This window comes from Bidens hawaiensis, unplaced genomic scaffold, assembly GCF_021521415.1.
Source record: "Bidens hawaiensis isolate Kalapana, Puna unplaced genomic scaffold, B.hawaiensis_p1.1 tig00021024_1, whole genome shotgun sequence".
NCBI lineage: Eukaryota > Viridiplantae > Streptophyta > Magnoliopsida > Asterales > Asteraceae > Bidens > Bidens hawaiensis.
In genome coordinates, this window is record NW_027493248.1 from 266,295 (window position 1) to 280,053 (window position 13,759).

General features: G+C 43.4%; 1 protein-coding gene across 1 annotated transcript; it reads right to left on the minus strand.

Annotated features, from left to right (window-relative positions):
* Positions 1-10,501: 10,501 nt before the first annotated feature.
* Positions 10,502-11,920, minus strand: LOC143562485 (F-box/kelch-repeat protein At3g06240-like). Its single transcript, XM_077050271.1, has one exon. The coding sequence runs from the start codon at positions 11,916-11,918 to the stop codon at positions 10,815-10,817; it is 1,104 nt and encodes a 367-aa protein (XP_076906386.1). The 5' UTR covers positions 11,919-11,920; the 3' UTR covers positions 10,502-10,814.
* Positions 11,921-13,759: the final 1,839 nt, after the last annotated feature.

Below are 13,759 nucleotides of genomic sequence, written 5' to 3' on the forward strand. Positions count from 1 at the left end.
ATAGTAGCAAAGTTTAAGGATCACACGTGTACACTTGTATGACTTATAATATGTATTGAACACCGTCTAATGAATGAAAGGATGACGATCGAACCAAAATAATGAGCCTGAAGCTCTAACACCACTTGTTACGGTTCAAGTGGCACATCGTAATTGAAGAGGTAGGTCCCAGCAGAGCCCAGTTGGACCCGCAAGATTCACCTCAAAGAGGGACGTCTGCGCAGTTGAACCCGCAAGACTCACCTTCAAGAGGGACGTCTGCGCAAAGACTAAACTCGCAAGACTCACCTTGAGAGACGTCTGCGCAAAAACCAACTGGATCCGCAGGACCCACCATGCTCAGAGACGTGACGTCCTTACGCGCAGTACGCAAGCTATTCCCGCAGGAAAAGCCTCCCAATGGTCGACGTACTCCGCCTGTTCCCGCAGCAACGGATACTAGCCATCAGGGAAGGCTACCCGCGCAGCAAGGCTACACGCACAAGGCACTAACTCTTAAATAATTCAGCAATGTCACATGAAGAAGGAGTGAGCAAGCCGGGAATACTCCCGCCCAAAGCCGGGAAAACTCCCGCCCAAATGAGCCAGTCCGTACGCTACTGGAGGATCTTTTGTACTGTACCTGCCAAGGTATGGACAAAAGATCTGACCAAAGCTGCGACAGCTCACTGACAACAGTACGACGAGCAGCACGCTCTACTACTTAATGTCACTATCAGTCGCTGCCTACTCACCAACCTGTCGTAGCACGTGCATAGCCTGCAGTTGGTGGAAAAGGAATAGTACACAGCCGGCCTGGTCACTATCAGCCGCTGCCTACCCACCAACCACCAGCATGGCACGTGCGTAGCCCACAGTTGGTAGAACAGGAATACTATTCAGCCGGCTGTACCTGCTTGGAGACCTACCTTCGGCTATAAATACTCCAACACCTTGGAACGGTATCATATCTTATGATCTTATATCTTCATATATTATCTGATATCTGCTCTAGTCATTTCTCTTAATATACACTTATATTCAAGAGCAATCTATTCTGATTCTCACGCCGGAGGGTGGTCACAAGGAGGTACCCCCCCTTCTCAGTGACGAGCTCACGGTGTCTGTTTTGCAGGTCATCAGAAGAATAACCATCTTGCCGGACCTAACCCTCGTGGGAAACATCTATTTAACCCCCAGATTATCCGTAATCTGCCGGGGTCAATTAGTGTTTCTTCATTGGCGCCATCCGTGTATAAAAGCTAGAACTTGAATCTTTTTCAGTTTTTTTCAAAACTTCTGGAAATATGGTTAACGTTACTCCGGTCCAAGGCCAGCGAGTGACCAAGAAACCCCGGTAATCACAACCCCAGCTACTGGGAGGAACACCGGCGAGTACACAAATTTTACGAACACTACCCCGGTTACTCAAGCCGGGGCAAGTGCAGTAAATTTTACGAACACTACCCCGGTTACCCAAGCCGGGGCAAGTGCAGTAAACAATCATCCCCTGGGATTCATTGATACCCAGGTGGAAAGACAACAGACGAGGCTCCCCCGCCAAACACTTGAACAAGTTAAAGCGTGGGCAGAAGCACGTCAGAAGAAATTCCAAGCTGAGTTGGACGAACACTTACGTTCCATCCAACAGGCTGACGAATTTGGAAGCACTCAACAGCTCAACATGAGTAGTGAGTGCGAGTACTCGGAGGAATCCAACACCGACGCAAACCCTCGCCATAGGGCGAAAGGGAAGCGTAAGGAAACGGACTTCCAAACGAGAAGGAATTTCGAAGAAACCTTCAAACCAAGGAACGCTCACGCACCTCGTGGCGTAATGAACGCTGAGCAGGCTAATGCGTGTAGAACCCCAGTTGGGGAAAACACGAATGAAACTGCAGCTTCAATGTTGGAGACTACATACTGCGTAAACAACGAGATTCCAAACCAGGTGAATATCGGCTCGAAAGGCTCGATGACACCCCCATCCCAAGAACATGGAAGGGAGTTCAATTACACAGGTTGCATGTAGATCAATTCCAAACTTGTAAAGAAAAGGCCCAGAGCCACTTCTAATGGAAATGATTCTCCTTATCACATTGACGCTGATGGTCTTACATTTATACTTATGAACTTTCCACACTGATATGCCGGTATTCACCACATAAATAAGTGGAGACGTCGTTGCGTGTGGACGACGGCAAAACCCGCATAAACACAAAAAACGGCAAACCTTCACGCAGGTCAGTTATAGGTAAAGTTTGGTCATCCCACTAAATGAAAGTGACGGTCCTACCCGCACAACCATGATAGAGGAAACTGAACACTAACCTATTGACAACCGCGCGTCGAACGGTTAACTTATTCAAAACACTGATATGCCGGTATTCACCGTATAAATAAGTGGAGACGTCGTTGCGTGTGGACGGCGGCAAAACCCGCATAAACACAAAAAACGACAAACCTTCACGCAGGTCAGTTATAGGTAAAGTTTGGTCATCCCACTAAATGAAAGTGACGGTCCTACCCGCACAATCATGATAGAGGAAACTGAACACTAACCTATTGACAACCGCGCGTCGAACGGTTAACTTATTCAAAACACTGATATGCCGGTATTCACCGCATAAATAAGTGGAGACGTCGTTGCGTGTGGACGGCGGCAAAACCCGCTTAAACATAAAAAACGGCAAACCTTCACGCAGGTCAGTTATAGGTGAAGACTGGTCATCCCACTAAATGAAAGTGACGGTCCTACCCGCACAATCATGATAGAGGAAACTGAACACTAACCTATTGACAACCGCGCGTCGAACGGTTAACTTATTGAAAACACTTGGAAAATTGTTGTTAAACTAAAGTATGCACGAGCGAATCATATATTGTTTATGCGGCAAAACAAGTGCCAAATTAAGCTATAATATGCATGAGCAAGTCATATAACGTTTATAAAGCAAGTCATCCAGTGAAATTGGCGGTCCTACCCGCACAAACATTTATATTTCATAAAAAATTCAAACATTACAAGAATGGCCGGGTATCTACCCGCCTACAGAAATATAAATCTATCCTAACGGTGGGAAGGGATCTCAAGGTTCAAACTTCAGGACCACTCCCTCCAAACCCACTTGTACCCGCACCATCAGTTGGCTGTGGCGGTTCAAGGAAAGTCTTGAGAATGGTTAGCCCATCATCAGCAGCAGCAATTTCGTTCACCTTCTCCACCACCGGATGCGGGAAGGCAGCATACTGGTTCACTGCTTGGTCATAGGCAGCTTCAGTATCCACATCATATAGAGGGAAGTTGGAAGGCGGGATGCCCTTCTCAACAAACCCTAGACCAAGCAGGAAGCCAGCCTTTTCCCCATCCTCATGAGAAGCGTTGAGGGCTGCGCTCATGGCGTCGTCATAAGATGTATTCGTGAAGACTCGATGCACAACCTACAAGAAAAAAAACAAGTATCAAAACCTTTTCTAAGCACAAAGAAAAGCGTAAAGATATTATGAAGCTTACGCATACCTGCGACAACGCTTCTCGTAGAAGCCATTCCTTGGTAATCAGAGCTTCTTGGAGGGCAGCCTGAGCTAGGTCATGGGCGCGTTCGGCTTCATTCTTGTTAAGGTTGGCAAGCAACACTTCCTTAGCAGCAGCCTCTTCAACGCCCTTCAGCTTACGCTCAGTATGGTCAAGCATACCCCTCTGATCCAACATCTCTTGAAGCTTCTTGGCGTCTTCCATAGCCAAAGCATCATGAGCCTGCTGAAGCCTCTCTAGTTTAACTTTAAGCTCCTCATTTTCGACGCGCAGAGGTTCAGCAACGGCTTCAACCTTGGTGGTCCTCTCGGTCGCGTTCCGCGCAGTTTCCTTAGCCAACCGAAGCTGTTCGTTAACAGCTTGGGTAGCCTTGGAACGGGCCTCGAGCCGGGCCTGCACTTCAACCTCGAGGGCCTTGAAGGCCTTTTCCTTCTCCGCAGCAATTGCGGAAAGTCTCCTGTTCTCCTCCCGGATAGCCCGCGCCTGAGCCACTTCTTGGATACACGCAGCCTTTAACTTGTCGTTTTCACGACAAAGCAACTCGACGCGCGGCTGCATCCGGGCAAGGAGAATCCGAAGCTCATTTGTCAGCCTACCCTCCTGGTAGCTAGACATGGCTTCCCCCAACGCGCCACTTGGGGCCGCGTGACGCGCCCACTCGACGCAGTCCACAGCCGTCCAAAGGGTTGTTCCCCGACGGATGTTCCACCGTGGAACATACACCTCACTGGAATCCGACACTGTAAAAACAAAAAACAGTTAGGAAAAGATGATATATAAAAAAAAAGAGGCCAAAATAACCCTACGCACCTGTAGGGTCGACAACAGGCCGGTAGCCGCCGAACCCATCACCCGAACCTAAGGGATATCCATCCAAGAGGTCAGGCAGATGGGAAGGAGGCAGAGATTGGCTAGAAGCCCCAAACATACCTGCTAAACCGGCCGGGGACGAGGTAGTCGCCGGTGCCGGAGGCACGGTTGAAGCCGCAGCGGTAGAAACCATCGGTGGTGAACTCACTGGAGGTGAACTCACAACCGTGGCCGCCGCTGCGGAGGAGCCCGCAGAAACAATCACCGCCGGCTCAGTGAAGGATTCCGTGAAGATCGCACTGACAGCCGGCGGGGATGATGTTACAGTTGGAACAGTTGCCTCAACAGGATGAGCAACTGAACCAATACTACAAACAGGCGTAGCCGCCTGGGTCATCGCCTCGGGTAGGTTGACCAAACCTACCGTCATGGGTCCAGAACTGCTCCTCTCCGCTCCACTCTGGAATGCGGTAGCATCCACGCCTGCATGAAGACGAGATATTAAAAACTATGGCGGAAAGAATTGCGGGTAAGATTAATTTACACTTACGAGTTTTCTTGAGCTTGAAGGTTCTGACAGGCGGGGACGAACCCGATGGAGCCGGCCTCTTCACGCCGGTCACCGTCGTCGTACTGGGCGGATCGGAGGTGGCAGCTGTCTCAACCTCCGGGACAGTTGTCTCACCACCAGCAGGGTTCCCCGCCACCTCCTCACTTTCGGTCTCCGAGTCAGACCGGTTCCCCTGATCGGCGGTGGAGGCAACCTTCGCCTTGCCCTTCGCGCCAGCTGCCTTCTTCCTCACGAAGAAAGGACCATCTGCGGATTCTTCATCAGAAGATGACAAAATTAGAGGAATTCCAGCAGAGGTTTGAGCATGGAGAGGACGGGGGTTAAAGAAACCCTTACCTGGCCGCGTGGCGCTCAAAATCTCATGGCCCGGCGGGTAGACCTTCACGAACCTATCCGCCGTTTGCTCCAAGATGGGCAACTCATTCTCGTCGAGAGCACGAGTACCCAGCCAAGCGGGACCACCGCTCTCACGCGGTTGCAAAAGCGACTGCAAATTGTTCCCCTCTGAAAATAAACAGAAAAGCAGTTAGAAGAAAAACCCTAAATCAGCAAAAAGATATGAAGCATACCGTAAGGGATAGAGTTCAAACCGTATTCGAGGACGATGGGAATCTGTGGCGCCTCTGCCCCAGCATCCTTCCGTACCCGGCTCATCCCAAGCATCACCATCCCAGACTTCGCAAAGCGGTAAACCGGAGTCTGGATCTGGGAGATCTTGGCGAACCATTCCGCCTCTTGGTAATTGGAGGCGGGAAGGCTAGGGAGCGCCCTCCCGTTCTTAAACGTCATCGCAATGGGGACGACGCGAGCAGAGACATAGAAAAACTCCCGCTTCCAAGAACGAAGACTGCGCTCGGTAGCGCAGATCTTCAAACCCTTGATCCGATTGACCAAGGTATACCAGCCCTGGATTCACCTCCAGGAATAGAAGGTCATCAGGCGGTCGACGCGGAGCTCAACGCCCAGAATATGGCACACCCATTCAAAATGGCGAACCTTTGCGATCGCCATCGGGTGCACCTCCGTTAGGTGTACACCGTGTCTCTCCAAAACACGGTACACAAACTTCGTCAATGGGAACCTCAGATTCCCATAGACGAAGAATGCAGCATACACCCCTATCTTGCCCTTGGGGGTATCATACACTGTCTGGTGAGACTCAGGAAACTCAGGCTCGAAAGGCTCGAGCATGAACTTCTTGACGATGTACTGGTACAGGTCGACGGAAAGAGCACACTGGCACTCGCCAGAAGTACTCTTATCATCCTTATCAGACGTGGACATCGGATTCTCGGTGTATACATCGGACTCCTCGGCAATAGCCTCAGGATCACGAATGGAAGACATGTTTTGGAAGATGGAAAGAAGAACGATTTCAGGAGAATGCTCGACAAAAGTTAGAGTATTCGCCAGAAATCGCTTAGAAGAAGAAGTGAAACTGTGAATTGAGATGCATCATCTCCTCCCTTTATATACTCATCGCAATGAATGCGATGAATTTAATGCGGGAGAGACGGAAAAGCGCAGGTGCAATGAAACTATGACACGTGGAAAAAGCAAGCTGACAACAGCTGTCGACAGGACGTGCGCCGTAGACTTCGCGGCCACGCGCCCGAAAACTCGCGCCCACGCGCCTGAAAAAGCGTCTGGAATGACCATATACTGTCACGTCGCCATAACTTCATGCACGTCCTGAAACTGTCAGAAGAAACCGTCAAACCACGCTGACGTCCCTTCAACAGTTGGACTGTTCTTATCATTTCACCAATTCTTCGAATTTCAAAAAGATTCAAAAGTAAGCGGGACTTTACCCCCTTACCTTGGCAACCAAGTAACTATAAGACAGGTGCGGGTACAGTGTCAAGGCAAAACCCTTCACATACTTAGCACCTGCAGGGAATTGAAGCCAAGAATACCTCGGCAACCAAGTAACTATAAGTCGGGTGCGGGTACAGTGTCAAGGCAAAACCCTTCACATACTTAGCACCTGCAAGGAATTGACGCCAGGAATACCTTGAAAGTAAAGTAACCATAAGACGAGTGCGGGTACAGTGTCAAGGCAAAACCCCTCACATACTTAGCACTCCGCAGGGAATTGAAACCAAGAAGGATCTTCTGGGCCATGCTTGCGGAAACGGAAATAACATCCCCGCATAGCGGGAACGTTGAGAACTAGATTGTTTGAAGCTCCAAGATGGAATTGGTTGTTAAACATAATTGATCACTATGTTTAAAACTACCAAAACCTCATGGAGAATCTACACAAGTGGAACTCAACGCTACTGACTTGCGAGGAGGTTACAGACCTACCCGCATCATACCCAAAGATCAAGCAGAAAAGTCGGGAATTTCTGCACGTGACATTAGGAAACCCGCGGGAAGAATCCCCGCGGAGAACCTTAAAACTAAACCCTTTTCAAAACCCTTTGCTTAAGTCCAAAAGTTCACCTCACTTATTAACAATTCATGAGAAGAACATTGGACTGGGGGGACTTGAAGAGGTAGGTCCCAGCAGAGCCCAATTGAACCCGCAAGACTCATCTCAAAGAGGGACGTCTGCGCAGTTGAACCCGCAAGACTCACCTTCAAGAGGGAGGTCTGCGCAAAGACTAAACTCGCAAGACTCATCTTGAGAGACGTCTGCGCAAAAACCAACTGGATCCGCAGGACCCACCATGCTCAGAGACGTGATGTCCTTACGCGCAGTACGCAAGCTGTTCCCGCAGGAAAAGCCTCCCAATGGTCGACGTACTCCGCCTGTTCCCGCAGCAACGGATACTAGCCATCAGGGAAGGCTACCCGCGCAGCAAGGCTACACGCACAAGGCACTAACTCTTAAATAATTCAGCAATGTCACCTGAAGAAGGAGTGAGCAAGCCGGGAATACTCCCGCCCAAAGCCGGGAAAACTCCCGCCCAAATGAGCCAGTCCGTACGCTACTGGAGGATCTTTTGTACTGTACCTGCCAAGGTATGGACAAAAGATCTGACCAAAGCTGCGACAGCTCAATGACAACAGTACGACGAGCAGCACGCTCTACTACTTAATGTCACTATCAGCCGCTGCCTACTCACCAACATGTCGTAGCACGTGCATAGCCTGCAGTTGGTGGAAAAGGAATAGTACACAGCCGCCCTGGTCACTATCAGCCGCTGCCTACCCACCAACCACCAGCATGGCACGTGCGTAGCCCACAGTTGGTAGAACAGGAATACTATTCAGCCGGCTGTACCTGCTTGGAAACCTACCTTCGGCTATAAATACTCCAACACCTTGGAACGGTATCATATCTTATGATCTTATATCTTCATATATTATCTAATATCTGCTCTAGTCATTTCTCTCAATATACACTTATATTCAAGAGCAATCTAGTCTGATTCTCACGCCGGAGGGTGGTCACAAGGAGGTACCCCCCCCCCTTCTCAGAGACGAGCTCACGGTGTCTGTTTTGCAGGTCATCAGAAGAATAACCATCTTGCCGGACCTAACCCTCGTGGGAAACATCTATTTAACCCCCAGATTATCCGTAATCTGCCGGGGTCAATTAGTGTTTCTTCAGTAATCAAATGGCAAACACAATACAAACAAATTGCATGTAGAAACAGAAGAAGAAAAAAACGACAATATAACATGGTTCGGATCCAATGTAAATCTTGCATCCTTGGTTGCAACTAGATTTTTTTTTCTTTTCTGATTAATTAAAACCAACCCATCCTGTTGTTTCCTCCCGATTGACTAACCATACCTTCATAACCTAACTTGTAACATCATAAATTTCATACTTGAATTTAGATATATATGTGAAAAATGATCCCATAAATTTTTTACAACCCTTGAAATATGCATGGCAGGCTCTAAGAGTGGGTAAGGTGGGCGCCCGGCCGGTAACATATTTTTCAAGAGCACAACTTTTTTAAAAAATGTCAATTTTATATATAAACTACCCGAACGCTTATACTCTCACTATAAATATAAGTTTATAACACTCATATGCTTTTTATACCCACCTTTTTAAAACCCAAAGACTTTCATAAAAAATTGAAAAAGACCCATTACTTTTAATTTTAATCAATAAAAATTAAATTAAAAAAAATATAAAATGAATAGATGGGATAACAATATCGCCGACTTCGAACGCCAGCAGCCACGGTAGCATATGCAGACAGGAGTTTTTTGAAATTGTAGTTATTGAAATATTATTTGCCATCGCAATGTCTCAAGAAAGACTTAGTGGGTTAGTGATGATAGGTATCGAGAACGGAATATTAGAGAGGATAAACTACAAATAGTTAATTCATCAAATTGTTATCAAGAATGTTAAGAGAGTTTCACAAATCATCATATTGCTATTAGCCTATTCGGTAGGTCATAAACTCATTTTAATACTATTATTTTGCTAATTGTTATGTTTATTGTCATAACTTTAATCGTCATTTAAAAAAATGTTTACATTATTTAGTACGTTCTTAATGGGTATATTTTTTACGGCACGACATAAACACGTGAATTCTCATTGCCAACCCTGGATATATATAAGTCATTAGCTATGATTTTAAACTAAATACATAGTAAATACTTCTTAAGATCCATATCATAAAAAGACTTCTATAACGTATATTCACATTAGCATTTTTAAAAGTGTCCTAGTTATGCAACTAAAAAAAACTACTTTACACACATTTATCAAAAGAGGACACCTCACATAAACATTATGATTTATTTATATCGATTAATTGATCTGCATCGAGACTTAATCATCTCAATCTCCGTTTACATAAACTTTACCATACAACCTCTGCCCTGCGTACGGCACGCCGCTATCAAAAACCAACACCGGCGTAGACAATTAGCGATATGATATTCTGACATATGCTATGATGGAACGATGGCGTTTTTAATCCAACCTGCATACTTTACCTACACATCATATTACATGGTTTTATAGATAAACTAGGAAAAAATATTTCTTAGAAGTACCCTATACATTTTCGATCATGTAAATTGCATAAAGATTACCTTGATTTACATAACAACTTTGGAACCCCACCATGTCGTTTACTCTTGAACATAGCAACTTCCTAGGGTCACATCACATTAGATCTTTGTGATTCGTTAACACTTTGTATTTGTTTATTTTCCTTTGTAATTCCGTGACACACTAACATTCTAAACTCTTGGACTTCATTGCCGAAAACAAAATCATTTTTTATTGTAGAGGCCTAAATGAAGAAGAAGCTTTAGAAAAAAAAAAAAAAAGGGCCCAACTCCAAGACTCCACGTCACTCACATTCAGGTTCGCCTAAATCAGTGTAAGGAATTTGCTAATAGTCCTAATTTATCATTGCTAACAGACTCTTTGGATGTAACTTTGGGGGCAAAAAAAAACTACACTGTACGCAAAAAAGCTGTCGTTAATATAAAGATTATTCTGCTGAGTGCTGACCAGGTGAGAATTACTAGACTCATAAATTATAAAGTAAAAGGTTATTATAGGTTAACATTAAAGATATTAAAATCCTGCTACTAAACCATGCTGATAAACAAGGGGTTAGAGAAACAGTTAACTAGATTAGACAGTTTAGTGCGGTAAGTTACTTAGTTATAATATTCTAGCATAAAGGGCAAAGATCGGTAAAACAAAACAAACATGAACTTAAAAAAAAAAAAAAGACACAATAGAGTCATCCATCATTTCTTACTTGATAAAAACAAACTGGAACCATAAGAAAGCTAATCCAATCAAGAAAAATATCCAGGAATGAAGAAATTGAGGAGCAACATTACAAAACATACAACACTATCATTCTTCAATTAGTAGAATGTTGGCATGAGTCCGAATTCCAACCGCAACGCTCACCACAAAAAGATATCAGATAATTATCTGAAACCTGACCCGATCATCCATGTCTTTAATATCTAGCATGAAGTCCCCATGTCTAATAATTCAAGACTTTCAATGCATTTAATTAAGTGAACCATTTGAGACGAATCACTCGATTCCACAAGTCTAGATCTTTCATGTGTCTCAGGATTATAAACTGAAATCCTGTCAGAGCGAAGGTACAGTAACTCATCGTTGGCTGTAAGTTGAAACACTCTGTCCGCACGATCGAAGAGGTTCATAGTCAGTTCAAGTTTAAAAGCAACCGACCATGAAGCAGGGTTACTGTACTCTCTCATCACCCAAATCCAACTATTTTTATGTTTTGATTCTGTAGAAAACACAGCTAGAGAACCTTTGATAACCGTCACTACGCTCGTTTCCCAACTCGGTTTTGGCAACTCAATCATGGAAAAAACCTCCGAGCTCAAATCGAATTTCAATAAATAATGATAATCGCATACATCACGCGAATTGGTTAAATTCCAATTTACAACACAATGCAATGCTCCATTGAAGGGACACTGGTATGAGTTCACATGAGAAAACGGAGTAGTAGGGGAAGCAATCTCACGCCAAGTGTGTGTCTTCAGCGTGTAAACAAATGACGTTGGTGTGGCTATCCTTAAAATCTTGTAATCTTCTACGATTGGGTCGAAACCGAAACCAAAGTCGTATGCAACACAGTCATCACCCCAAGAAGGAGGATAATGTACATTTACATTGCGCCTAATTGAAGGATTCCATAGATTAATACTCTTCCCATATTCATAAAGACATACAATTCCATTACAAGATCCAGAGATGCCGAAATATCCGAAATGATATGCCACTGGTGTTATGCCAATATTGGTATTATATGGAAACTGGTCTTCCATATGTAAAGTATAGGTGTTATGCAGACGTTCTTCTTCTGGTCGAATTCTATGAATGAGCATGACTTTTTCAGGAGATCGAAGAGTATGCAGTCGGATGAAATCGGGGCTGCCAATACAAGCATATAGTGACTTAGAAACTGATCTGAATCGAAGAAGGGATTCGGTTGGCAATCTTGAGAATATGTCAATAATCAGCTCTTCACATAGATCATTCGACATCATGTAAGCCTGCAACTTTGAACCTAAATGATTAATATGCATAACTATCAAAGATGCTAGGAGCATAGGCCTCGCCTCGGGCCTGAGCAAAAAATTACAAGCACACCACAATAACAATTAAAAACATATTATGTATTACGAAAATAGTGCTATTCTTCAAGTATCAGGTTTTTTTCTTGATATTCTATTGTTTATATAGTGGACCTAACAAGATATATAGTAGACAAGTGAGGCCTATAGCTGGCAAAATAAGCAGAGCCGGCAAGATAGCAGGTTAGAAGCAGTTTGTTTAGAAAATAGTCAGTTTGGTTCGGGGGTTTTGAAAACAACGCATGAGGGTCTAAACTCGAAAAGCTGTGTTTATAAAAATGATCAATTAATGAAAAAGGAAAGATAAATGTGACTTCATATGGAATATATCATACTATATCCTCTAATCAACCATCAATGAAAAATATATAAATCAGTACAAATGAAGACTCAACCCAAAAGTTTCTCCCATGTATAAATTTAAAACAAAATAGAACTATATCAGGGGTACGCATAAAACCGAATTAACCAAACCAAAGCATTAATCGACGATTAATATTTTGTTTTTTTGAATAACCGATTTTATGGTTCGGTTTTGATTAACCATTTTTTAATAACCGAAAAAAACGAATCGAACCAATTAACCAAGACTTTCATCCGTAAGAATCAGCTTCTTCTAATGATATTATGTTATAAATTATAATACTTCAAAATGATAACTATCAAACTTTCTTAGACCATTGTATTCTTGATCTTGGATATTTCATTCCATTAGTAACATATATCAATTCGTTTCAAATGAAAGTGACTTTAAATTGCATTATTATGTTATACAGTGACTATGACAGCTAGCTCTTTACCTGTTAAAACTGAGTTTATCACTAATCTTTTATGTATAATTTGCAACTAATGTGTATAACCTAATTGTTTACAATGCTGTGGTTTTGATTTTAGTAAACTTCTTAACAAAGGTCAACAAAAATATAGTCGGTGTTAAAAGCCGAATAACCGAAACCGAACGGTTATTGTTTCACAATAACCGAAGTGTTCGGATATGGATACGGTTACTGTCATTAATCGAACCGAACCAAACCGCACAAACTCCTAGACTATATCCTGCGGCCTGACTCTAGCTCCAAAACTGGTACAGGTTTCAACAAAAAAAAAAAACTAAATCCTTGGTATTCAACTTAGATGTGAGTGGTTTTCTATAAATTAAAAGGATATCAAAAGTCAATAGATTATATTTATTATATACTTGGAATTGTAATTGCAACCAAGTGAAGTTTGGTGGAACCTAAGTTCATATCTTCCAACATTTTGCTAGATAACAACACATTAACACATTAAGGGCACGTTCGCTTCACGGACTTTTTTTAAAGGATTTGAAATTGAAAAAGGAATTGGAATTGGAATTGGAATTGGAATGGAATGGAATGGAATGGAATGTTTGAGAATCCCTATCACGTGTTTGGTTGGTTAATATGTATTGGAATTGGAATCTTCTTCATTCTTGGGTTTTTTTTTTTTTTTTTAAGAACGAGGGCAAAGGCGGAAACGTTTTAGTTTTTTTACATTTTTCGTTTTTGATTTATATTTTGAGTTATGATTTTTTAATTAATTTTTTTAAATTTATTTTGGAGGGGTTTTTATTATTAATAAGAAAATCCTTAACAATCCTTTCAAGTAGGTGGGATTTTAAAATCCCATGAAATGTGGGATTTGATGGGATTTAGTTTCCATTCTCATTCTTTCATTTAATTAAACGAACATATCAATTCATGGGATTTAAAATCCCGTTCATTAGAATTCCTTACAAATCCTTGAAACGAACAGGCCCTAAGGGACTAACC

Excerpts from the sequence above, each read along its gene's own strand:
- LOC143562485 (XM_077050271.1), bottom strand. The coding sequence starts at position 11,918 with ATGCATATTAATCATTTAGGTTCAAAGTTGCAGGCTTACATGATGTCG.